At 42.5% G+C, this 26724-nt stretch overlaps 1 protein-coding gene across 4 annotated transcripts; it reads right to left on the bottom strand.

Annotated features, from left to right (window-relative positions):
* Window positions 1-575: 575 nt before the first annotated feature.
* Window positions 576-26166, bottom strand: RPS4Y2 (ribosomal protein S4 Y-linked 2). 4 transcript variants are annotated; one of them, XM_055107063.2, is made up of 7 exons: window positions 25983-26166; window positions 25294-25371; window positions 22114-22294; window positions 20328-20425; window positions 12705-12876; window positions 1999-2156; window positions 576-738 (listed from the first exon to the last, which is right to left on the bottom strand). In XM_055107063.2, exons 1-7 carry the CDS (start codon window positions 25983-25985, stop codon window positions 637-639), a joined length of 792 nt encoding a protein of 263 aa, XP_054963038.1. In that variant the 5' UTR covers window positions 25986-26166; the 3' UTR covers window positions 576-636. The 4 variants fall into 4 exon arrangements, with proteins under 4 accessions (XP_054963038.1, XP_063458093.1, XP_063458095.1 ...); XM_063602023.1 differs by having other exon boundaries at window positions 576-2156; window positions 25983-26059; XM_063602025.1 differs by having other exon boundaries at window positions 576-2156; window positions 25915-25983.
* Between the last annotated feature and the right edge of the window lie 558 nt (window positions 26167-26724).

Consider the following 26724-nt stretch of genomic DNA (forward strand, 5'->3'; position numbering starts at 1 on the left):
ACAGAAGCCGAGAACAGGCCTCAGCTGCCAGTCAGCAAGGAAACAGGGACAGTACCCTACAGCCACAGAGATCTGAATTTCTGCCAATAATGTTAATGAGGAAGGAAACTAACACCTTCCCCAGAGCTTCCACAAAAGAATGCAGTCCTTTCGGAGAGAGAGGCCAGACTTTGGACCAAAAAAACTGTGAGGTAAATTCTATAAGGTGAAAAAAGAGGGGAGGAGGGAAGTGGGGGTAGAAAGAAAAAACATAATCATGGTAAGGCACGAAAAATTATTTAAAAACTCCCTCATTAACACAAACATTTTTCTTCCATGATTTCAACTAATGTTCATTTTCTCAGGCAGTCAAAAATATCACATTTTTTGCACTTCATTTATTGTTGTTATTCCCATCATTCTGCCCACAGAGAAGATGTGGGTAACATGTATGAGGGAAGGAAAGAAAAGGTTTATTTCCTTGAGGGTCAGAGGAAGAACGGGTGGTACCTAGAGATCTTAAGATGGTGCCAAAACCATGCCCAAAATTCAAACCCTATCATTATCCACAAGGGAAAAAGAAAAAAACATACACATTAGGAAACAAGAATTCATTGTTTATTTGTGCAAAGAAAAAAAAGAAGCCACTACTGTAATTTAGCCACTGCTCTGTTTGGCAGCCAGCCTCTTGTCTCTCTCTTCAGCAATAGTAAGTCGGATGCCCTTTCCTCTGGGCAGGGAAATCCAAGGTTTATTACCCTGTAATTGAGAAGCAGATAAAATAAGTACATAAAGAAAGGGATGAAAAGGGAGGAGACGAAAGAAAGCTGGAGGGAAAGACGGGAAAAAAACAACACTCCACCAAAACACACATGTCTTGTACCTTCCTTTACATTAAGGGGCAGCTAACAGAACGCAACCAAACAAAATTCCCAACAAAATAAAAATTTCCTTATACATGTTTCCTGAGAGGTTGTCTGTCTCTCACTGTTCCTCCCACTCCCCACTGCTGAGCTGCTGAATACAGGTCTTCCTGCTTCTATTTTGTGTGAAGCAATCAGTCAAGAAGCTTTTCATGAACATCTTTTTCCATAAGGCACTCAGTGCTGAGAAAAAAAAAAAAGCCATTAACCTCAGCTTCTCATTATTTTGAAGTGGAGAACTGTCAGCTCCCTGTCATAAGCTTTACATAGCTTTCACAGGTATCTACTCACTCCTTCAGTTCCTTCAGAAACACCAGATGATATGATACACCTGTTTTCAAAGGTACAGAATGAGGTGTCATAATTCAGCACTGAGAAGAGAAATGGCCCAACTATAGAGCTGCCAAGTGACACAGCCAAAGAGGCAACAGCAGGCTTCCCCTCTGTACCATATCATCTCTCCGTACCAAATAGCTGCCAGGGTACAAGTGTTAAGATACCACTCCCAAGGCTGAATTGCTTGATGAAAAGCTTGCCCGTCCTTAAGTCACAGGGTAACAGACTCTCATGTGAGGATACTGTGTGACTCCAGAGGTGCTCCTTCACTGAAAAGGTCTCAAAAGGTCTCAGAGCAAGGTCATTCTGAATGAGTAAAGGAAACTAACAAGCGGTATGTGGCTTGTAAATGCTCTTATTCTCAGATTAGCAACTCACTCATAGTCCCTTACATCAATCTTCATCATCAAATACATGTTCATTGATGAGGCATATAATGTAGTCTCAGAGGAGATGGCAGACAGTGACCTTAATCCAGCACATACCAGTGGTATAGCCCTGCAGAAGTTGCAAGGCTGAGTTTAACTTAATTTGTTGTGTGACAGTGCTGGCACCTCACACAGACCTCCTTGAGAGGCAGGCGCAAGGCTCTAGATCTAATATTCTTTCTGGTCAGAGGCTAAATACAGAGCTTGCTGCACTCTGTGCACCCTAACACAGGAAAAACACAAGAACAGACAAACACCAACAGTGGATGCAGGTCTTTACGTTTTTTAGGGTGAGTCTTCTTAGAAAGTAGTAAAGAGAGTGCAAGTCTTACATTGCCAATGACAAAAATGTTGGAAATCCTTGTGGCAAAGCTGTTGCCGTTGGCATCCTTCACATGTACCACATCGCAAGAACCAGGATGTCTTTCCCTGTTTGTGACCACACCAACACGACCGAGGTTAGCTCCACCAATCACCATACATACATTGCCTAGAGGGAAAGGAAAATAAACAGGAGAGGAGTCATTTTAAAACCAGATACAGGCCTGCTGTCCTTTAAAACCAATTTAACACAGACAGGCTCACCGGGACCAAAAAATGGAGCATCATTACAAAATTGTAATGTCAAGAACTCTTGTCACTATGAACATGCTTTCTGTGAAGTAGACTGCAGTCAGCGTTTTAAGGCAAGCCCCTAAGGATTTTTCCAATGACAAGCTTTCCCTGCACTGTTTGTCCAACAATAATTCTTCAAAGGTTGAATAAATAATCATTTTTGGGGGGGACAAAGATGGCATGGAAGAGTACTGGGTGGGAAGAAAGAAGAATGATTGACTGAGAGGGAGGCAGAACTAGAGAAATTCAGGCTAATCAGAAAGACACTAGACAATAATGAAAGGCCTTTAACTGGACTGCTAGCTAATCCAATCTCTAGAGGGGGAAACTTCCAATGTTCTGAGGGCTGTCACAGGGCTCCTGGAAGAATACGTTCATTTCAGATATCTGGACTTATTTTTGTGGGACATAACCACCTAATATAAGCATCCTATATAGGGCACAGGCCACCATGTCAAGGAAGTTTTATCACAGAATAAGCATGTTTTAAGAGAAAGTTTCCTCAAACCACTGCTAATAAAGACTCAGCCATAAGTCCACTTTTTTATGTGAAGACACATTTAAAAAAAAGGAAAAAAAACCAAGGACATGTCCTCTTTTTTAAAATGAAGACACACCAAAGCCAGAGAATGCAGCCCTGTCTTAATGCCAACAAAACAAAACACAAACTAGTAACCTAGCCTAAAAGACTCCAGGATAAATTTGAAATTATAACCTATAAATCAAGGGGAAAAACATAAATCAAGAGCATAAACACTTATTGAGCTCTCAAAAACTAACGGGAAAAAGAAGAAACCAACTCAACCTGAGGGTCTTAAAGATAAGCCTCTGGGATAAAAGAAAATTAAAATTATGTTCAGAGTAAAAATTCTTCGATTTGACAATGAACAAAGAGATTTCCAATGAACAAAGAGATTTCTGCAGTTTGACCATCCCTACCACAGACATTTGTTGATCCAAAATGCAGATTTTTAAAAGAAATCCAGGGCCAGCGGGAAATATGTGTTTGGCATGGTGAGAAGCCACAGGAATTAAAAGGACCAACGGTTTTACCTCAGCATTAACAAATGTACTGAGAGTCAGAGAAGTGATTTGAAAGTAATTTTGTGTAAGTGCTGGTATTGCATTTATTCCAGATGGTATGGATACCCAATAATGTTCAGGTAAGTCACAAGAAAGTACCCACAGACCCTTATCTGAAATATAAGAAAAATCACATAAACAGCCAAAGATTTTGTTTCTTAGGTCAGTGTACTTGGCCAGTTCTTTGGGGTCCTTGTGGCAACCCCTGAGAAGACAGCAAACGAGCAGCACCAAACACCCTCAGTTACAAAAAACTTTTGTACACTATGCTTTAGTGCAGTTTAGGAAGAGCTGGATAAAAACGCCTGCTCAGTAACAAAATGCATGTTTGTTCTAGGTGATAAGCAGAAGATGACACCCAAAAAAGAGGTGAGATGAAATGCCAGTGAAAGCTTGGTGTTTTGTTCCTCATAGAAAAGACCCAATTGGAGAGACTCCTGTAAAAGAAAATCAGTACTTGGGAAAGAGCAGCAGAAATGCCTCACGCTGCTTATGTCAATAATAAGGTCCACAAAGGTTTTTTAGTTCATTTTCCAGAGTCCTTAGGTGGGAACACTATGGACTTAGTATGCATAGGGAAAAAATAGAACTAAGTTAATCACGGTAAGATTCAAACTGTTAATAGTTCCTTCCCTTCACTTGTTTGTCACTGCTTCTAAAAGTGAAGAAAGGGTATAAATTGATGAGAACACTCATTCTTTCAAGGTGTGTTAAGTTCCAATAAAAAGCCCCTGACATTTACAAAAGTTCCCACTAGGGCACACTAGTAAATGTAGGTTGAAAGCTAAGACCCTTCACAAGAATAACTGTAATTCTTGAATATGTCAGATATATTCTTTATGTCTATCAGACAACCCTCAGAAAAACAGACTGAGTGGAAACTAATGTTGACTTTTGTTGTGAGACTCTGCTTTCTTTCTGATGGCCTCACAAAGACAGTGGAATAGAAATCAAAGCCCCAGGTTCAGTCTCTGAGTGAAGGCTGTAACAGGAGACCCTTCCCACCATTAGATGGACCCCAAAGGCAGGACCCTCACAAACACATGAGCCCAAAAACAACCCTGTCTTCCTACTAACAAAATACAGGATTTAGCCAGGCGCACATGCTCATGTTTGTAATCCCAACACTCTGGGGAGTTGAGGCGGGCGGTTCACCTGAGGAGAGTTCAAGACAAGCTTGGCCAACATGGTGAAACCCCATCTCTACCACAAATACAAAAATTAGCCCAGTGTGGTGGTGGGCACCTCAGCCTCTCGGAAGGCTGAGGCAGGAGAATCGCTTGAACCCGAGAGGCAGAGGTTGTAGTGTGCCAAGGCTGGGTCACTGCACTCCAAACAGAGCGAGACTCTGTCTCAAAAAAAAAAAAAAAAAAAATTGACCTCATATTGTTCTTACTAACAATACTTTACATATAGTGTCTAGCATGGAAGGAACTAAGATACCATGATAAAGAACCACCATCATCAACACAGCATCAAACCAAATGCAGAACTTGGAACTGCCTTGAAAGAGTCTACAAGGACAAAAGCAAAACAAAACAGAACAAAACTAACGTAAATCACAAGAAGCCCACCTTTGTAGAGTGACCTAGTGGATTTGAAAATCAAATAATGAAAATTTAGTGAACAAAATTAAGAATGCAAAGGAATGGGTTTAAAGAAACATGCCTACAATTGGTTGAAGAGAGAATCAGAAAAACAGAAGGTGCTGGGAAGATATGTTCATGATGCACCATGGAAAGACAAAGGATGAAAAACAGAGAAGACCGGGTGACTGGGTCTACCGTGAGAAGCTCTAATACAAGTTAAATGCAAGTCCCAAAAACCAAGGTGAGAGGAAGGTTAGGGACAAAGCAGTATGTGAAAACATAATTTTCTAGAATGATGCCAACCCAGATGCATGAAACCCGTCAAAAATCTCAAGAAAGGTAAGGAGAGAAACAGATAGCATATTCCCACCCACATTCTGCTACTGCCCCAGAGGAGGATAAAGAAGGTGGTTAATCCTGAGCTTGGGTGATTTCAATATGCACACTGTAATCACGAGCACAACCACTTAAAATTAACAGAACCAGATGTGGCTTTATTTCAAAACCACCAAGGAAACAAATAAAAACTAAAATGTCAAAAAAATAAATAACACAGCAGACATCTGCAAAATGGCACAAGAGGAGGCCCCAGGCTCTCCCTCCGACTGGACACACAGATTTCACGATAACATATACAACCAAACTGCATTGGTGAACACTCCACCAATCAGATAAGAGGCTGCAGCACCCCAGGCCAGTGCAAAGCCAAGAAAAGCAGCACTAGACCAATAGAAACATTTGTGGCATTTCACCTGCACAACATGTTCCACTTCTCCAGCACCGCATAACACATTTGGGAAAAAAAAAAAAAAAAAAAAATCCAAAATCCTGGCATCTCCCACAGGAAGGAAAGAGAAATGTGAACCATTCATGCGACATTCTGGCTTTTCAAGGGGTCAAAAGCTGCCTGACAAACTGCTTTCTCTTACCTGAGTCAATACTGACAAGGAAGGTAGTTTGGACACCCAGGCTGAGGGACTCAGAGAAAGAAGACAAGACATGCAGGTGGGGTGCGGTGGCTCGGGCCTGTAATCCTAGCACTTTGGGAGGCTGTGGTGGACTGATCACTTGAGGCCAGCGGTTAAAGACCAGCCTGGTCAATATGGTGAAACTCTGTCTCTAACTAAAAATACAAAAAATTAGGTAGGCATGGTGGTGCGTGCCTGGAATACCACCTACTTCGGAGTCTGAGGCAGGAGAATGATTGAACCCAGGAAGCGGAGGTTGCAGTTGAGATTATGCCACTACACTCCAGGCTAGGTGACACAGCAAGACTGTGCCTCAAAAACAACAAACAAACAAAAAAAACAAAGATCTGCGGGCGCTGGGGGGACGGGACAGTTGTTACAGCACCAGAGAGGCCGTACTACACAGACAGGCATCAGGGAATGAAAGAGATTAGGGGCTTCACAGAAGCACAACCAGGAAAGTGCACACCCAAGTCCCGAGTTGAGAGATCCCCAGAACCTCTGGCCTGGCTGACTGGTGAAAGTCATCATCCCTGTATGAAGATACCTGGTAGAGACTGGGAGAGGTGGCCGTTTTTCTCTAGAAAAATAAGCCTAAACAAATGATGATCTATGAGTTACCTGAAAAAGAATTCAAACTAACCATCTTAAAGATGCACATCAAACTAAGGGAACACAGATAGACAAACAAAATCAGAAAAACAACGCATAAACATGAGAGTTATCAACAAAGTAAAGGAACCCCACAACAAATAATCAAACTGGAGCCGAATACCTTTAAACTGAATTGAAAAATTCACAGGTTCAGGAAGAATTTGCAAACTTGAAAACAGGCCATTGAAATTAACAAGTCAGAGGAGCAAAAAGAAAAAAAATAACAAAGAAAGGTGAGCCTAAGGAAGGGAGTATGAGACAACATCAAGAGGAACAATACACAAATTACAAGACAATACACAAATTACAAGAGTCCTAAAAGGAGAAGAGACAAAAACAGAGAATATGACAAGGGAATTTGGGAGAAAGAGGGGGAGGGGCAGAAGGCCTTCTAGAAAAATAATAATGGCCCGGGCGCGGTGGCTCACATCTGTAATCCCAGCACTTTGGGAGGCCAAGGCAGGTGGATTACGAGGTCAGGAGATCGAGACCATCCTGGCTAACATGGTGAAACCCCATCTCTACTAAAAATACAAAAAATTCGCAGAGCGCAGTGGTGGGCACCTGTAGTCCCAGCTACTAGGGAGGCTGAGGCAGGAGAATGGCGTGAACCCAGAAGGAGCCACTGCACTCCAGCCTGGGCGATAGAACAAGACTCCATCTCAAAAAAAAAAAAAAAAAAAAGAGGCCCAAACTCCCCAGTTGGGAGAAAGAAGATGGACATACAAATTCAAGAAGCTGAACTCCAACTAGAATAAGCCCAAAGAGACACACATCAAGAGACAATATAATCAAACTGTCACATCACAGAGAAAGAATCTGGGAAAGAATCATGTACAAGGAAGCTCCTGCTAGATAAGCACTTTTCTGATAATCTCTGATAACTCTGCCATCCAGAAGATAGAGGGATGACATACTTCAAGTGTCAATGAAAAGAGTCTAACTCTGTAAAATATTTGAAGAGATTTATTCTGAGCCAAATACGAGCGACCATGGTCCATGACACAGCTCTTAGGAGGTCCTGAGAACACGTGCCCAAAGTGGTCAGGACACAGCTTGGTTTTATACATTTTAGAAGGGCATGAGACATCAAATACATTTAAGAAACACATTGGTTTGGTCCAGAAAGGGCGGACAACTCAAAGTGGGGTGGGGTGGTCCAGGCTATTGGTGAATTTCAGCATTTTCTGGTTGGCAACTGGTTTCCCTAAGTTGAGTTTGCCTAAAGACCTGGGATTGACAGACAGGGAATGTTTTAGTTAAGATAAAAGATGGTGGAGATCAAAGTTGAGGAAGTCTTATAATGGCTGCCCTCAGAGACAAGAGATGACAAATGTTTCCGATTCAAATTTTAGTTAATCTCTTTAAGATTGAAAAGATTTAGAAAAAAAAGATCTAGCTACGTGAAGAGAGACTCTTTACAGATACAGATTTCCCCCTCACAAGGAACAGCTTTGCAGGGCCATTTCAAAATATGGCAAAGAAACATGCTTTGAGGTAAAATATTTTAATTTTCTTCATTGTCTCGAAATGTTATGCCAGTGTCAGGTTGGAAAGTAAGTCATGATATGTAGGGTTAAAATAAAACCCATCTGATGATAAGTCATGCCCATTTGTAGGGCATGATTCCCAAGACCCCTTAGATAGGAATTTAGGCAAGATTAAAATCAGAGTTCAGTCCTCACAAGAATACCATTTCCAGCAAAGCTGTCCTTCAAAATTGAAGAAAATAAGACCTTCCCAGATAAACAAAAGGCACTAGGCTTGCCCTATAAGAAATGCTGAAGGGAATCCTTCAAGTGTCCAAGAAAAAGACATTAGACACAAAACCATATGAAAATATAAAGATCTCTGGTAAAGGTAAATATACAGAAAAATAGAAAATCATAATGGCTTACAAATCACTTTTAAGTCTGGTATAAAATTTAAAACATGAAAGCATAAGAACCACCATAAACCAATGTAAATGGGTACACAATAGAAAAAGATTAACATGTGGCATCAATAACAAAGTTGGTCTGAGGAGGTATGGAGATGGAATTAACAGCTGAAAACAGATTGTTTTCAATTTAAGATAATTTATGTAATTCCCTTGGTAACCAGGAAGAAAATAACCAAGGAAGGACAGATACAATAAAATGAGAAAGGATTCAAAGTATTCTTTAAAACACAAAAGGCAGGTAATAAGGGAGAAAAAAAAGGGACAAAATATCTACAGAACATAACAGAAAATAGTTAGCAACAGAGCTACACTAATGCCTTCCTTAACAGTAATTATTGACTATAAATAAATTAACTCCCCACCCCAATCTAAGGACAAAGACTAGCTAAATGAATAAAATCAACCAACCAACCAAGGTACAATTATATGCTACTAACAAAAGACCAGTTTTAGATTTAATGACACACATAGGCTAAAAGTGTAGGACTAAAGCTGATGTTCCAGGCAAATGGTAACCAAAAGAGGGCAGGGGCTGACCAAACTTGGTCAGACAAAATAGACTGTAAGTCAAAAACTGTCACATAAGACAAGGCAGCTCAAAAATGCTTATGTTACAAAAGAAGACCTCAAATCAAAACCTAACTAGATCACAAGAAACTAGAAAAAGAATAGAAAAACCCAAGGTTAGCAGAAGGAAGGAAATTAAATAAAGATTGGAGCAGACATAAGAGAAAAAAAAAAAAAAAAAACAGAAAAAAAGCTAAGAGTTGATTTAAAAAAAAAAAAGATTAACAAAAGGGACAAAACCTATGCTGGGTGTGGTAACTCCCGCCTGTAATCCCAGCACTTTGGGAGACAGAAGCAGGCTGATCACCTGAGCCCAGGAGTTCAAGACCAATGTAAACAACATGGCAAAACCCCATTTCTATGACAACAATACAAAAATTAGCCAGGTGTGGCGGGGCATGTGCCTGTGGTCCTAGCTACTCAGGACACTGAGGCAGGAGAATTATCTAAGCCTAGGGAAGTTGAGGCTGCAGTAAGTAGTGATCGAACAACTTCACTCCAGCCTGGATGACAGAGTGAGAAGGCAGGCAGGCAGGCAGGCACAAAGTTAGGTAACTCACACATTCTGATTTGACACACAATACAAAATGAAAATGACAGCAATCCAACAGTCTTTTATTAGCATAAAAGACAAACAACAAAAGGAAGAAAATAGAGCCCAGAAATAAACCTAAGGGTATATGGCCAAATGATCTTCAACAAGGGTGCCCAGAACTCTCAATGGAGAAAGGACAGTTGCTTCAACAAATGGTGTTGGTGAAACTAGGTCCCCATGTAAAAGAACAACATGGGGAAGACTTTACCTTACACCATACAAAAAATCAATTCTAAATGGATTCAACGTAAGGCCTCAAACTATAAACCTCCACAGCCAAAAACAGAGGACCACAAGCTTCATGATATTAGGGACATGATTTCTTGGATATGACACCAAAAGCAAAAATACACAAATTCAAAATTGCCTGCCAATCAAAGGAAACAATCAGTAAGGGTGAAAAGGCAACCAAACGAATGGGAGAAAATATCCGCAAATCTTACATCTGATAATATCTAAAGAACTCCTATAATGCAATAATACCAAGAAACAACCTGACTAAATATTGGGCAAAGGGCTCGAATGAGACCTTTCTCTAAAGACATACAAGCACACAAAAAGATGCTCAATATCTCTACTTATCACAGAAACCCAAATTTAAAAGAACAACAACAAAAACTAAAGAGATATGACCTCATGCCTATCAGGGTTGTCAAGAAAGAAAAAAGAAAAAAATATAAAAAGCAAACAACAGCAAAGTGTGGGCAGGAATGTGGAGAAACTGAAACTCTTCTGCACTGTTGGGGAGAATGTAAAACGGGGAGAATGTAAAACAGTGGGGCTGCTATGAAAAGCAGCACAAAAATTACTCAAAAATTGTAAAATTATCACATATGATCCAGCAATCCCACTTCTGAGTATATACATAAAAACATCCAACAGGATCTGGGAGAGTTATCTGCACAGCTGTGTCCGCAGCAACATTACTCACAATAGTCAAGAGGTGGTGGCAACCGAAATGCCCATCCAGAAGAACAGATAAACAAAATGTGGTGTACACACAATTTAGTATTATTCTGCCTCAGAAAGAGGAAGGAAATACTGTCACATGCCAGAACATGGATGATGAACCTTGAGGACACTGCAAAGTAAACTAGTCAAACAAAGACAATCACTATGATTTCCACTTATTAAGACAAACCCAAAGGAGTCAAATTCACAGAAGCAAAGAGTGGGATGGTGGTTGTTGGGGGCTATGGGGAGGAGGAAGTGGCAGAGTTGTTTAATGGGCAGAGTTTCAGTTTTACAAGATGTAGGCATTCTGGAGATCTGCCACACAACAATGTAAATATAGTTAACACTAATGAACCATACAGTTAAAAATAATTAAGATGGTAATTCATGATGTATCTTTTTTTAAAAACATAATTAAAAATTACTTAGGCATTTTAAATCAAACAAACCAACAACTACAAAGAAACCTTTGCCCTTATTCAGTTGGTTTCTTCTTACCAGGAATATTGGCTCTGTGAAATTATTTTATGTAAACTCCCAGGATTAAACTTAATAAGCAAGTAATAAACAAATAAGCAAACCAAGCATTTCATGTAAAACAAAGATCTATATATTTCAAATAGAGTTAGGTGGGGGAGAAAAATCTGTTGAATTTTAACAGGGAAATTCATTTAATAAACAAATGGCAAATATTCCATTTAATTGGAGACAGGAAGTCCATGTCCATTTTAAAAATTATTCTCAAAGGTATGCAAAAGTTGACAGACAAGCATAATACGCTCCTACCTATCCACTCTCCAGTTTCAAAACATTTTAAAACTCATGGCCAGCACTGATTCATCTTTACCCATGTAGTCCTGCATTGGATCACTTAGAAACAAATGGCCAGTATCAAATCATTTGAACTTGAAGTATTTTGGCAAGCCTCTCAAAAAGCTAAGTCACTCTGCAGATGACTGCTAGATGTCTTAAGCTTCTTCCAATATATACATGCTTTCTTTTCTCCCTTTATCCAAGTTTGTATTGATTCTTTGACAAGAATACTTCCTGAATGGTACTGTGCACTGCCACTACTGGGAGATGCATGATGTCTAGTTATCTCTTTTGTGGTCACAGTGAAATCAACAGGTTTACACATCATAAGCATGAAACATTCAGTTTAATATCCCCTCTCTCAATGTTTTCCCCTAATGGGAAGGCCTCTCAACTTTCACAGCCAAACATTCTTGCCTAACATTTCCAGCTCAACAGTAAATACCAAGAGTTCAGGCAGCACAGGCACAAGGTCATAGAGGTCAGACAACAATCAGACAGCTTCAGCGTGGGGAGTACTGAATTCAAGACAGCCAGCTTGGGGTCTTTAAACAGCAAGGCAACTGACGACTTTGGTTGGGTCTTAAATCAGGGTCCAAGTGGGGATTGTGGGGGTGCACTTAAGCAACAGAACGAAGTGCAAAGTCATCAAAGATAGGCAGAAAAAGGAGTTGTCATTGTTTGTTGTGCCTATCCTATTTTTTCAGTGTTTCTGCATTCCTAGAAATTTCTGTTAAACACACTGGGCAAAATATTTCACTTCATTAGCATATCAGATGCTAGCAAGCACTTGGGTGTAAAGCTGTCAGGAGTCAGAGCCTGGGGTATAGGGAGGAGAAACAAATCTGCAGACACATCTTTTCCTCATCACTAGTTTGAGGTTATCTGGACAACTTCAGCCCTTCAACTCAAGGAATACACATAAAATTTACACATTTAAAACAAAGTTCCCCTCTCATGACAAACCAAATGGACACCGAGTTTACACAGCTATGGTTTACATTCTTGAAAAAGGCCAGGCTGTTGGATATAGCCCAAAGGGACGTCACACCACTATTCAGCATCAAGAACCCACTGCAAATCCAAGAGACCATGAGGCAACATACTCTCTCTTAGGGAGAGCCAAATGTGTTCTCTCCAGTCAAGATGGTAATACAGATAAAACAGAATAAAATAGAAAGAAAAGACAGAAGAAGAAAAGGCAAGGGAGGTGGCCAACAAGACAAGGGAAAAAAAACAACAACAAAAAAAAACTTACCTGTGTCAAATTTGATAAAGCTGGTTATCTTCCCAGTCCCTAAATCAATCTGCACAGTATCGTTCACCTTGATGAGAGGATCTGGGTAGCGAATGGTTCGAGCATCATGAGTCACCAGGTGTGGAATTCCCTTTGTCCCCACAGTAATCTTCCTCACTTTGCACAACTTGTACTATACACATAAGGAAAACCAATTTAGCATGTAAACACAAACTGAGCCCAAAGCAGTCACCCAGTCATTATTAATCCCACCAATTTTCAACATTTCCTTCGTCAGAGGGAGTGCTCTTGGAAAAACTTTATTAACCAGTCACAGAGCTGATGGTCTGCCATACTGATTTAGTAATTAAGACATCTGGGAAACCTCGCCAAGGGGGAATCTGTTTCAGAACCCTCTGGTGGCTCCTGGAGGAGTACTCAGCTGAACTAACTTCCAGTCCTTTATCACAGGCTAAAAGCTTGTTGCCTGTACATCTGAGTGGTAACACAGACTCAACCGACTGGTCTATCACTTTCTCCTCAGGGATGTTTTTCCCGAGAGAACTCTCATCTTGCAACTCTGGAAAGGCGGCTACATGGTGCCCTAGCAACAAACTTAACTCTACCACTGCTAAAAACATGACGCTGTGATGACCAGGTTAGGTAAAAACAGCTTTTCCAGCCAGCTAGATACCTTCCATACACAATGCTGCTCTTCCTCACCTGACTTTTAAGGGTCACATCCCATTATCTACTTGCCTTAGCTCCCTGAGCTCTGGTACTGTTCAAACGACATCTAACAGCAGAAGCTGTTCAAAATGTCTCATACCAAGTATGTGTATCATCCCAACAGTTAGCCAAGCCCCATTATGTTCCAGAAACAATTTTCAGGGGCTTCAAATGGTATACTTCGTAATCTCAAATGAACATAACCCATTTGTGGTTGTTACTGCCCATCCTATGTACCACGGGCTCCCCACAGAGTGTCACTGCTCAGAAGTAACAAAATGGGTTTTCTTTTAGCTTTGCTGGGAGAAAAAGCTTCTCAGGGCAAGTTTTGGGTAAATGTGAAATTGACAAGGACAAACGTAGAGTGCCAGGTAACAGAAAACCCCCCAAGAAAAGATGAGAGAAACCCTCCAAGAAGGGCACAATAAATGAACTCCAGGAGCCAATACTTTTTTTTTTTTTTTAAATCAGCTCCTGCATTTCCTCTACAGATATTGCACTCTCTCCCTCATCTTTGGGCTCTCAGGACTGACTAGAGTTGCCAGCTTGTCTCTGTCATTGCTTTGACCTGCCTAGGAGGTGTGGAAAGAGACATGGTAAGTAAAGTAGCCAGATCTTGGGCTCCACTCCTATAAAAAGTCTCCAAGTTCAAATACTGTCCCCTTAAGCTTCAGAGGACAAGATGGGAGTAATAATTGCACACTCCTAGATGTAATACATTTATAAGATGAAGGAACATAAAGGACCTAGCAAAGCAGTTAACGCCAGCTAATATTATTTCTGCTGCTACTACTGATCCAACACTATTCAAGGCGCTATGGAGATGTGAGGCCATTTAATATAACCCAGCAGTCCAAGACAGTGACGACACTCCACATGTGGAACTTAGGCCATATTAACTCTATTAGTTAAGGTAAATCTGGAATTCACCAGCCAGGCATATCCAAGCCCACTTATCCATGTTAAGGCCTGGCTCCTAGGCAGTCAATCTAATGAGTGCACTCTCTTCTCTCTACCTCAAAAGTTCACAGTTGACACAACCCCCCAGGCACTCTCTTCAGTGAGTGTTCAGTTTGTTTACCAACACCAGCTCACATTTACCACCACTACAAATACAAACCCAAGATCATTTTCAGCTTTCTTGGCCAGGGAGTTAAGCACAGAAATGAAGACTGCCTAGCTCCCTGATCCCTAATTTGAATTTGAGATTCACTGAGCAGCCAAGCAGAATCACCTCAGACAATAAATGGCATACTAAGGGCACAGAGGGTTACTAACCTGCCAGCTTCGAGTGAATACATGTGGATGGGGTACAATATGATTATCAAAGCTCATTGTTCTCTTTGCCTTCTACTCCTAAGTGGAAAACTACCAAGCTACAGTCCACAAGCACCAGAGCATTGGCCAAGAATCCAGGCTTGTTCAAGCCTCGAGTAAATAAGGTCCTAGAGCTGCTGAGAACTAAGCAGGCAGAGAAAACATGTTTTCCTCTTATACTTCCTAAGGCCTTGGGACCAAATCATAAGAAAGAGAACGCTACTCCAGAGCCTATACTCTGTCACCAGTGAGGCCAGACTTGAAAAGAGCCTGTCTGTTGACTTCACTCTTCCATCCCCATTTAGGAGAAGGGAAACTTGCAATTTGCCTTTAAAAGTTACTATCCCATCTTCAGTACCCCTTCCTCCTTTCTCCTGCCTTTGAAATCCTTATCTTTCACAGTGCAATTCCAGGGACCACTTACTAAAGCAGTATTACAAAACCTAGGGCTACTAGTGGACATTCTCAATCTCTCCAGCTCTACTCCCTGCTAGATTTAAGAAATCCTGTCCTTGATAACATGAGAAAAGAACTCTGAAATGCCATGCTCTAGCTCTCAAATGGCTCTACACACAGTTATCGAGATCCCTATTACCAATATCGCTATTATAATCACTGCTCTCTATTCAGAATAAAATCTGCCCCTCCAACTTCATGAGGCAAGTCTTTGCATCATGGCCTGCTGAATGCATTCATGTCACCCAACTGTCCTGCACATTTTTTGTATGTGACATCCTGAACCTACTCGGGGATTCTAAAATGTTTCCAGCGAAAGCTAATTCTGTCCCTTTCCACCCTGGCTCATTAGCTCCAAATATCCCAGGTAACCCAGGTCCAAGCAAGTTCTATAGCTGTGAACACACAGAAGGCCTATTCACACTTCAAAGCCTACCTGCTGCCCTCCACTTTTCACATACATCCTGTGTAGTGTACTCTGAGAACAGGGCTAAAGGAGTCACAGTAGTTAACAGGTACTGCTGACGGTCAGGAGACAGACAGCAAAAACAAAACAAGTAAAAATACTCTTCTCCTGTATCTTCCACAGATCCTCTCACTAACCAAACTATTTCTGCATGACAGCAATAGCATCATCATGGCATCAAACTTGACACCTTGGGCCCAAAGGTCCTTTGTCTTTAAACGCAGGCATGAAACACCCTCTGAAAAAGGCATTGCCTCTCCCTTTAAAGGTGCTACCAGTTCCAAGTGGTCTCCCTCCATCCTCTGAGGTTCACTCTGGAACCATTAACCCAAGCTTCATGATGCATGTCAGTCCTTGAAGCATCCACAGGTAACTTGACTGAAACACAGATGACACTCAGTAACTATCCACAACTGAGTAAAATGCCTGTAAGCATGCTAGTACATTAACAGGTAACAACTCTGTCTAACCTTTATACAGAGCTGACTGACCGAGTTTGCAGTACTTTTAAGACCAGGACTAAGACAGGCTAAAAACTTCTAAACACTTTTATTAAGAGAAGTGCTCCTGCAAAAGACAACACCATGGCAGGCTTTCCTCATATTCACCTCAAACAACTTTATTACCTGAGCACCAAACCTTCATGTGGCCAAAACAGCTCAGGATTCAGATCTGGGGTCCTCTTGCTTAGTAGAGGCCCATCCTGCCAGGAAACTAGAGCTTCACTAAGGGTATGGCTGGACATTTCATGAGGGGAACTTCCAGCTGAGTAAACCTTGTACCACAGGGGTAGCCTCAACCATCTGCAGAAAACCAATCACTTTTCCCTTGCCCCACAAATGAAAAGACTGCCTTCAGATTTTAAAGATGTGACTCCCCCATCATCTTCTGACCCCACCCCACAATGAACGAAACATCTTTTGCAGCAATTTGAATGGAGCTAGAAGCCATTATTCTAAGTGAAGTAACACAGGAGTGGAAAAAATCAAAACTCTTAGGTTCTCGATTGTAAGTGGGAGCTACGCTATGAGTATGCAAAAGCATACAAATGATATAATGGGCTTCAGAGACTTGGGAGGGGTCCAGGAATAAAAATAACTGTACATTAGGTTACATACAGTCACACACTACTAGGGTGACAGGCGCACTAATATCTCAAAATTCACCACTGTGTAATTCATCCATGTAACCCAAAAACTACTTGAATCTAAAAAGCTACTCAATTTTTTAAATGTAATTTATTGTTTTTAAAAGAAATTTGGAGAAAAAGACTATTTGTAGCTGTCGTACAGCACCCTACCAAAAGAAAACCTCAACTCTGCTGCCTGTCTGCTCAGCAATCTTGACGAGCAATGATTTGTAATCACATCACCACCTATTACAACATGCCTACCCCATCAACACCCTTTCCATACAACCTGGACTGCAAGGTAAGGCCCCTGGTCATTCTCCAAAATGAATGTCAAATGTGAGGCTCCACTGAAAGCATTCTACCCTGTCCCTCTCGAACTGCAGATTAAAGAACTGTTTGCTTCAAGTTTCCACTGCCCTTTGAATAACACCCACACAAACCAGTCTGAAATCCTTCCCTACCTGGCCTCCCTTAGAAACAAACAAATGCAATTGCCCAGGTTCCATCTTTTCTGAAACTTCAACTGCCTATCCTGTCCGCCAGTCTTTTTCCTTGCCCACCAAAAAAGCACTAGTCTCCACATTCATGGTCTTGACCACCACCTCCTTTTGCACCAGACTCCAAATGTCTAAAAAAAAAAAAAAAAAAAGGGCAAACATCGCCTCTTATCTTAAAAGAAACTCCCTCTTAACAAAGTTACCTCTGTTTACTGCCGTCTGTCTTCTACTTTAGGTATAACTGCCACCTTTATGAGGTTCAGTCTTCTCAATGTTCAAGAATGATAATCCACAAACACATCTCTGGTTGGTTACTCTCTGACTTCCTCTTTTTGATTTCTTTAACCAGTGTTTTCTACTTTTCAGGAAACAGAACCTGCACCACCTAGATCCTGTTCATAAACCCTCTGCAGTATGAAATCTCTCTCTCTCCATGCACATCCATCATTGAATACAAGCTGCCCAAAGTCAATGAGGATTCTGTGCCAACTATTCAGCCTCTATTGGAACTCATCTGAGCAGTGTTTCAGTCCTCTATTTCAGTCAGCATCTACTTCCTTCTATCATCTACTTGCAAGTTCCAACGCAAGCTGAACCCAAAGCATTAATGTACTGTCCTTCCACAACTCTCTCAAGCATCCATGTATTTCATCAAGATCTGCAGCTACCATCTCCTTACCCTACCACCAAATACTCAGTCACCCTGTCCCACATCTTCTTCCCCTCTACCACAGCAGGGGATGCATACACTAAACCCTTTGTCTCCTTTGCCATCTCCCAGGTGATACTTGTGTCCTCTACCCCAACTTGCAATGGGAACAGGCACTGCCTCAGTTCCCGTTACTCATGTGCAGGCTCATCATAGGCTCACCCAAAATCTTTCCTTTTCTCCCATCCACTGTAGTGGCAATCACAAAACAACAACAACAAAACAAAAACCTCATCTCCCATCCTTAAATCTAATGACTCCCATTTCTGTGGTCTTCAACTAATACCAAGTTGTTAAAGGGAAAAATTATGTCTGAAATCCATCAGGCTGTTTTCTCAAGACCCATAAAATATCCCTTTTCTGGTTTTAATTTCAAGGGTGGAGGGCCGTTTGGATGTTCTGTCTCTCCACTAACCTGTGCTACCTGGTGGACTAGTAATCTGCATAAAAAGGCTCCGTGGTGTGTCCCTGATTCACTGAAATCCAAGGAGCCCGCCATTCTCTACTCTGAAGTCACTGTGCCCTTCAACCTGTGGCTCTAGACATGCTGGGTGGGGTGTGACAGGGAATGCTCCCTTTCTAGCTGTCGAAAGAAACAACCAGCCAACAAATAAGCTCAACCAAAACTTCCCCAAATCTCTTATCTCTTGCACAAAGATAAGGTCCTTACTCTAACCCAAACCCAGAATAGCCATTTGGCACCTGTGGCTACAATGTGATACTCACCTGGACACAAGCTTTTCACATGGTGACTGGCCAATGTAGTAGAACTAGTACTAGGTATTAACAACTCTCCAGTATCTCCTTCTCCTACTCCATCTCTCCCCATTTAAAAATTCACAGCAACAGCTGGGTATAGTGGTTTATGCCTGTAATCCCAGCACTTTGGAAGGCCCAGGCAGGTGGATTACGAGGTCAGGAGTTCGAAATCAGCCTGGCCAATATGGTGAAACCCCATGTCTACTAAAAATATAAAAATTAGCCGGGAGGGGTGGCACATGCCTGTAGTCCCAGCTACTTGGGATGCCGAGGCAGATTAGTATGAACCCAGGAGGCAGAGGTTGCAGCGAGCCGAGACGGCACCACTGCACTCTAGTCTGGGCGACAGAGCGAGACTCAGTCAAAAAAAAAAAAAAAATTCACAGGGACTACCAATCTGCATTGTCTCTTGAGATCCAAATTCCTTACAAAAGCAGAAACCAGTCATCAGATTTGAGATTTCCCTGTGCTTTCTAGCTTTTAGACACAACAGGATCCAACACCCTGGGCAACTGAACACTCTTCAGGACACTAGACCTAGTTCCTACAACCTAAAACAAAGCACCTCATTGTGGGAACAATCCACAAAAACAGAAGGGACACTGCATCAAGGGACACTACCAAAGAAGTTAAAAATAACCAAATAACTGATCAATTAAGAAACTACCCAGATATGAAAGTATTTGTGAATTCCTATAGGGACTCCAATGTGTTTCCCCCAAAGAAATAACTGAGAAAAAGGCAAGCTGGTTAAACAAAGTGGAAACAATGTCTGATAAAACATTGAAATTCATCTATAGAATGTGTCTCATATTTAGGTGGCATTTGGTCACTGTACAGGTGATTGGGTTATGTGAGAAATAAGGAAGAAGTCATCCCATGACCTTAAATCCAGGGAAAAGAGGAATGGATGACTGAGGGGTGATCCTGGTTTCCAAAGAGGTGTTCCCTACACAGAAAAAAGGCAGGTGCTGTCCACACGGAAAGGAATTTCCTTGAAAAGTTTCCCCGATGGTACTGACTTTGGCCATTAAATTTGGAGAAGGGGGAGTTTAAGGGTTGAGGCAGACTTCAGGAAGTCAACAATCTTCTATGTCTAGCAAGTGCGAGGCACCACTGCTGCTAACAGTCACAGAAACCTGGCAAGAAAGCGTATTATCACCATTTACAGAGAAAATGAAGGCTCAAAAAAGTTCTACATACTGTTGCCTATGGTTACATAATTAATCAATGACAGGGTCTGGATTCTTACCCAGGCCTTCCTGGTTCCAATACCAGACTTTTCCTATACAGAAACATCTTGTCCCTCAGAGAACTGCTTACTCTGTACACTGTTTCTAAACAGCCTCGTCTGGAAAATCCACTGCCTTGTATCAGTGTTGGTAGACCTACGTGCCTGAACTGAACAACCGGACAAATAGGCAGAGATAGGCACTATTCCCAGAATATGGCTTAAATGCCCGGACAAACAGGCAGAGATAGGCACTATTCCCAGAATATGGCTTAAATGCCGTCTGAGAACCTTAGCAACAGACCTATCTGTCTGGAAATTATAAAGCTCACTTAAAAGCTCACTTACCTTTGCCTCTTCCACTGTGATACGATGAACAGCAAAACGGCCCTTGGTATCATAGACCAGGCGGAAATGCTCACCTGTTTTCTCAATGCTGATGACATCTGATCACAAACAAGTATAAGGAACATTATTAATGCAGTTTCTTTGGCCTGCACAGCTGGAGCTCTCTGTGCCAGGCTGAATGTGAGAACATTTTAGCAGCGTAGGGGTCCCCAGCGCTTGATGGGGGTGCTTCAATGAAACCAACCAACCCCGGTCCTGTCCCAGTAAATATCATCCAACAAAAGGAAATGTCTATATATATGGCTACTCTACCACTTTCTATGTTATTGTGCAACGGCTGCTTGAGACTGTGTTCTGGGTTAATGCACTCAGGATGCTGAGGAGAAAACACACATAAGCATACCCACACACACCAGAAAACCAAATGAACAAGCAGTCCTCACATTTAAGCAGACAAGGCTCAAGGCTCTGCAGGTTGCCTGGTCAATGGCTTGGCACCCCCCGCCACGACTCTGACTTCCCTTATCAGGAGTCCTGCCTTGCTTGGGACTTGGGGTTTTAAGAAAGAAAGCAAAATACAAAATGCAAAAAAAAAAAAAAAAAAAAAAAAGAAGAAATTAGGAAGGAAAGTAGGAAAAGAAAGGTCTGTCTTTTCTAATACAGTGGCTGGATCCTGCAAAGTCTGGTCTGGAACGCCTCTCATAAACCAAACATATCCCAGCCTTCTGGACAATACCAGGCTAAAAAGGTGTTAAAAAGTATTGACCAGCTGGGTGCAGTGGCTCAAGCCTATAATCCCAGCACTTAGGGAGGCTGAGGTGGGCAGATCACGAGGTCAAGGGATTGAGACCATCCTGGCCAGCATGGTGAAACCCTGTCTCTACCAAAAGTACAAAAATTAGCTGGCCATGGTGCCGCGTGCCTGTAGTCCTAGCTACTCAGTAGGCTGAGACAGTAGAATTGCTTGAACCCATGAGGTGGAGACTGCGGTGAGCCACTGCACTCCAGCCTGGCTGGAGAGACTCCATCTCGAAGAAAAAAAAAAAAAAAAAGTATTGAGCCTGTCGCCATGGAAAGAAAGAGAGAACAAACCACTAGGTCAGAATTCCTCAGTGCCTTTCCCTACCATCCTTCTCAGGACACTTTTTCCCTAGACGAGTGTGACCCTTCTCTCCCTTCTCCACTCTCCTCTCCCACCAAGGTGCAAATGCATCCTTGGATATCCAGCATGGTTAGGTCATCAACAGAGAAAGTGAGAAGACAGGGCCAAAACCCTGTTCACTGACAAAGATTCTCTCTCCTTGACCAGTCATTAGCCAGACTCCTCTAAGCCCTCTTCTTGGCTGAGCTTCAGCCTTGGCTATGAAGATCTGAACCACTAACATGGCTTCTAAAAACTCAAGATGAGCCCAGTCCCCTTCAAAGTGCCTGCCTGACAAACTCAAGACTAACCAAAAGAATTTACTGTTTTTTCCAGCCAACACCTGAGGACAGCTCCTCTGTCTCCCAGTCTCTGTTGGGAGGGTAGGAACCAAACTTCGATAACCACCAGCTAGCAGCCACTGCTGATCTCATCCCATTACATTACCAACCCCTTTCCAGCTTTTCACTTGTGCCTTGCCACGCTCTCCCTATCCCTCATTCTCCTTCTGAAATGACCAGCAGTAACTCATGTAGAAATCAAAGTTCAGTGTTGGGTTTTGCTTATCGTTGGCAACACGTAAGCCTCACACCTTGTTTTTCTCTCAACCTGTTCCTTCTTCAAAACAAAGAACTCTTTCCTTACCCATGAATCCAGCAGGGTATGTAATGTCCACTCGAACCTTGCCATCAATTTTGATGAAGCGTTGCATACATATCTTCTTTACCTCATCTCCAGTCAATGCATACTTGAGTCTATTCCTGAGGAAGACTATCAGGGGAAGACATTCCCTCAGCTTGTGAGGACCTGTCGATGGACGAGGTGCCTGTAGAAGACAATGGCAGGCAAACTAATCTCTCAAGATCCGCCCCTTACATAACCAGATTGAGCAGATGACTCGCCTTAGTTCAGCATTAGCTGAACTTAACTTGTTGGGGAAGAGGAATATAAGAGGGCAATTATTTCATCAATTTAGAGAGGTCTGTCTTGTTAGGAAGGTCACAATCCCAACTATGGAAGTCTCATTTTCTGCCCCTTTGTTTCACAAATCCAGTCTCACAACCATCTCCCCATTTTGCCCTGCCCCAAGCACCACCAGCACTGGTACTGCCTCTTCAAACCTCCCTTGAATACAATACTACATCCCATGTATCTCAGGTGTAGCTTACGCTTTACCCACAACCTACGAAGACATATTCTACTACTTTCTCACCATTCTAGGCCTCAAAGTCCCACACAAGCCCTGCCGATATTGCTGGACCACCTCTTAACACAGACTGTGTGCTCTTCCCTTTCTTGGCTGCTTGCCACCAGCTTAAGTGTCATCAAATTCCCACTCCAATAAATCCTGTAACCTATACTTTTGCAGTTTTAGTGTTATACCATCCTTTGGCTATTTGCTACCAGTACCTGTAAAGGTCTCAAGCTCTGGGGCTGTATTGCCTTTAACGCCACTCCTCAATTATCTCTTAAGCTGAGGCCACACAGGAATCCTTTCTAATGAAGGCTGTTCTTAAAGCTCCTTCTACAGATGCCTCTTTAGCTTTATCCCTCTTAAAATGGACTCAATCATTAACCACACACTTCCATCGATGCCATGGGGAAAAGAGTGGAGCCCAGAAGACTGAGGACTAAGTTCCCAGCAAGTCTTCTTAAAAAGAGTGCCTTGACCAGGTGCAGCGGCTCACCCCCGTAATCCCAGCACTTTAAAAGGCCGAGGTGAGCAGATCACCTGAGGTCAGGAGTTTGAGCCAGCCTGACCAATGTGGAAAAACCCCATCTTTACTAAAAATACAAAATTAGCTGGGCTTGGTGGTACATGCCTGTGATCTCAGCTACTTGGGAAGCCGAGGCAGCAGAATCGCTTGAATCCAGGAGGCGGATGTTGCAGTGAGCCATGATTGTGCCATTGCATTCCAGCCTGGGAAACAAGACTGAAACTCCTTCTCAAAAAAAAAAAAAAAAAAAAAAGAAAGAAAGTGCCTTGCTCATCCACTTAACAATAGAGGGAACAGTGGCCCATCCTGGGAGGTCAGACACTAGGGGGCAGTAGCAGAGATAAGACTTGGAAGCAGAAACTGACAGGGAAAGTTTGCAAATCGAGCTCCCCAGACAACACAGTCCATGTTCTCTCTGAAAATGCCAAGACAAGGAAGACAAATTTCTGCTACTCAGTGTTCAGAGTTCTAAGTCCCAAGAAAAGGCTACGTAATCTATCAAGTTAGTTACCAAGTGCCTATTATGTGGATGTGGACCCTCAGGGCTGCATTATTTTCTCTTAGATGCCCTATGTTTATTCCTGCCCAACAAAACTTTTGGCATCTTAATCACCTCGCTTCTGTCTGCTTCTTCACACTGGCTCCCTTTCTGTCTCAGAAGACCCAAGACTTTCTTATGGCTTCAACCACTCTCTCCCATTGTTACCACACCACCAATGTGGAAACTGCCTAGTCCGCCTCTTGTCAGATGCTTGCCTCCTTTGCCTCTGGGCATACTGTCCTCATCCTGCCAGGTCTTCAAGGTTGAGTTCAAGAGACTCCTGCATTTCTCATGCAATTTCTTGCCTGTGTTGCATGGACCCCAGTAGCCTTTACTGTTAAAACCGTATCTTGGGCTCAATGTAAACAGCAGCTACTCCACCCTCTGAAACAAAGGGTAACTTCAAATTAAATACATTTTATTATTAATGGGGACTCAGTGCACTGTCACTGAACCCTTTCTTATCTGGAATTTAGCACATTCATTAATCCCCTCAGCTCTGGGTTCAGGAAGTGCCCTCTAAAGTGGAGAGCTCAAACAGCAAAAGAGACCACCAGGACTTGACATCCTGGTGTTTTGTTGTTGCTGTTGGCATTTTTAATCCTTGAGAGCACAAGCCTCAAGAAATGGGTTCATGATATAACACAATTTGAATAAATCACAACACAGCAGCCTAACAGCTCTTTTGAAAATATGAGGGGCGCCATGGCTAACGCTTATAATCCCAGCACTGTGGGAGTGGCCACCAGCGGGTGGATCAGAAGGTCAGGAAATTGAGAATATCTTGGCCAACAGGGTGAAACTTGGTATCTACTAAAAATACAAAATTTAGATCGGCGTGGTGACTAAAAGATCCCAGCTACTGGGGAAGCTGAGGCATGAGAATCGCTTGAACCCGGAGGCAGAGGTTGCAGTGAGCTAAGATCATGCCACAGCACTCCAGCCTGGTGACAAGCCAAGACTCAGTCTCAAAAAAAAAAAAAAAACCCCAAACATGTCCAATAGTTCACTCACTTATGTCTTTCTATTCTTCTGTAAGAGGCTTCTTCATTTCACACTCTTTAAAACTGCAGTGCTCAAAACCCCATTCATCCTTCCCACGGCCCTATTTTTTTCTCCCCCCAGCCTTCAGCACCTGGGAACATACTGTAACTTCCCTCTCCTCCCAGCAGGATGTAAGCTTCAACAAGAAAGAGGGATAGATTTTGTTGTCCAACCATTTTGTACCCGGACATATCCTTAAGGGTGGGCCCACATAACAACACCTGGCACGTATTAGGTTCTCAATAGTTACTAAAAGATGGCAAGCCCAGGTTCTCAGCGACATTATGGACTACAATAGTGCTCAAAGTTGAGGTCAGAGAGCTGTTCGACCCGCTGTTTCCAAACAGGATGTCCTAACTTTTTTCTCAGGGACCTTTTCATTACAGTGCAAGGACAAGTTCCGTGTGCGGCAAGTCTTCACCAACGAAAATCTCACATAAGCAAACAGTGTTCCCACGAAATAGCAAGCCACAGGTACACAGCATGCACTTTTGAGTAAAAAGCAAAGACAGTTATACTCACAAATACACCAGTTAGTTTATCCAGCATCCAATGCTTCGGCGCTGCAACACGCTTCAAGTGCTTCTTGGGGCCCCGGGCCTGAAAAGGACACCAGACTTTTTCAGTGAAACTCGTCTCAGTTAACAGTAAAATGTCTTTATCTTCAGCTGTAACAACTGCTAACGGGTAATACCGGATTGGAGGAGAAAGGACAGTCCAGGCTATTTCACGCCCAGTTTTGAGCAAATATTACTTCCTGCCAGACCCCAGAACAAACCCCGCAAAACTCCCAGACCTTTGACAACCTCACGAGTCTCTCTGGCGTCTGTAAAGACAGCGTCCACAGTGCTCTCCAAACGAATCTGAGACTGCTTCAACGTATGGATATAAGCTAACCCGCGTAAAAAGCCAGTGTTGGGCTGCGGAGTCAAGGGTGGACTTGTAAGGTTAGCCGAGGAAGCTTATTCCTAACAAGACTCACGTGCCAACAGCACCACCGGCGCCCAGGCCGAGCACAAGGGCCAGCCCGGAACCCCCAGCCGCACTCTTCTCAGACCTCCGCTCTCCAAATCGGGTTTCCTGAAGCAGCACCAGCAGCATTCCCACCCGCCAAGCAGCGGTACCCGAAAAGTAAAAGCTTGCCAAGATGGAAGGCCCTTCTTCAAAGGATGGAGGCAGATAAGTCCGGAGCTAGGACGCAGACGTCTTACCATGGCGAAATCCCGCGACGGAAGAGAACCTCTCCTTTTCCGGTGCAACCGTATTCTGCGGTCATAAACAGCGGGAAGTCAAATGAGTGAGAATTTCAGTTCCGGATTCCGCCTCGGGTAACCAACCTATTATTTTTCCGTTGTGGAGGTCACAGCTCGGAACTGAGTTTCTTAGCATTTTCAGTTTCTGATACTGATTCATAGGTGTCAGTTATGCCACGGGACTTTTTGTTGTGCTTCCTCCCCTCAGGTCGGCTAAGCTGGGAGGACGCAGTTTACACTCTAAAAATTATCTTTCGCCAACTTAAAAAATATTTAACAGAAGCTCTGAAGGAGCAGGATTTAGCCGCCTTAAAAAAAAAAAAAAAGCCAATCGTTAAGAAATAACCTATATGATTCCTTGTGACTGTGACATGTTGTATTGTAAAATCATGATTTAAGAAACAATTCGTTTTTCTGAATTAGGGCCAATTTCACAGGTTTGAGAATGTATTAAAATCGTCTGTATTGTCAACTTTGAAAGGGTAGGTTTTATGGGACGTGAATTGTAAGTTCAATACCTTGTTTTGCATTAACTTGAGGTGATGGTTGCACAACTCTGTGCATGTCCCTAAAACCTCCAAAACAATTCGCTTTTAAAAAGGTGAACTCGGCTATGTAAGTTGTACCACGCTCGCGTGTGTGTGATGTCACAGCTTTATTGAGGTGGAATTGCTATACAAAACACAACCAGCCAAATGGA

This window comes from Pan paniscus, chromosome Y, assembly GCF_029289425.2.
Source record: "Pan paniscus chromosome Y, NHGRI_mPanPan1-v2.0_pri, whole genome shotgun sequence".
Classification (NCBI taxonomy): domain Eukaryota; kingdom Metazoa; phylum Chordata; class Mammalia; order Primates; family Hominidae; genus Pan; species Pan paniscus.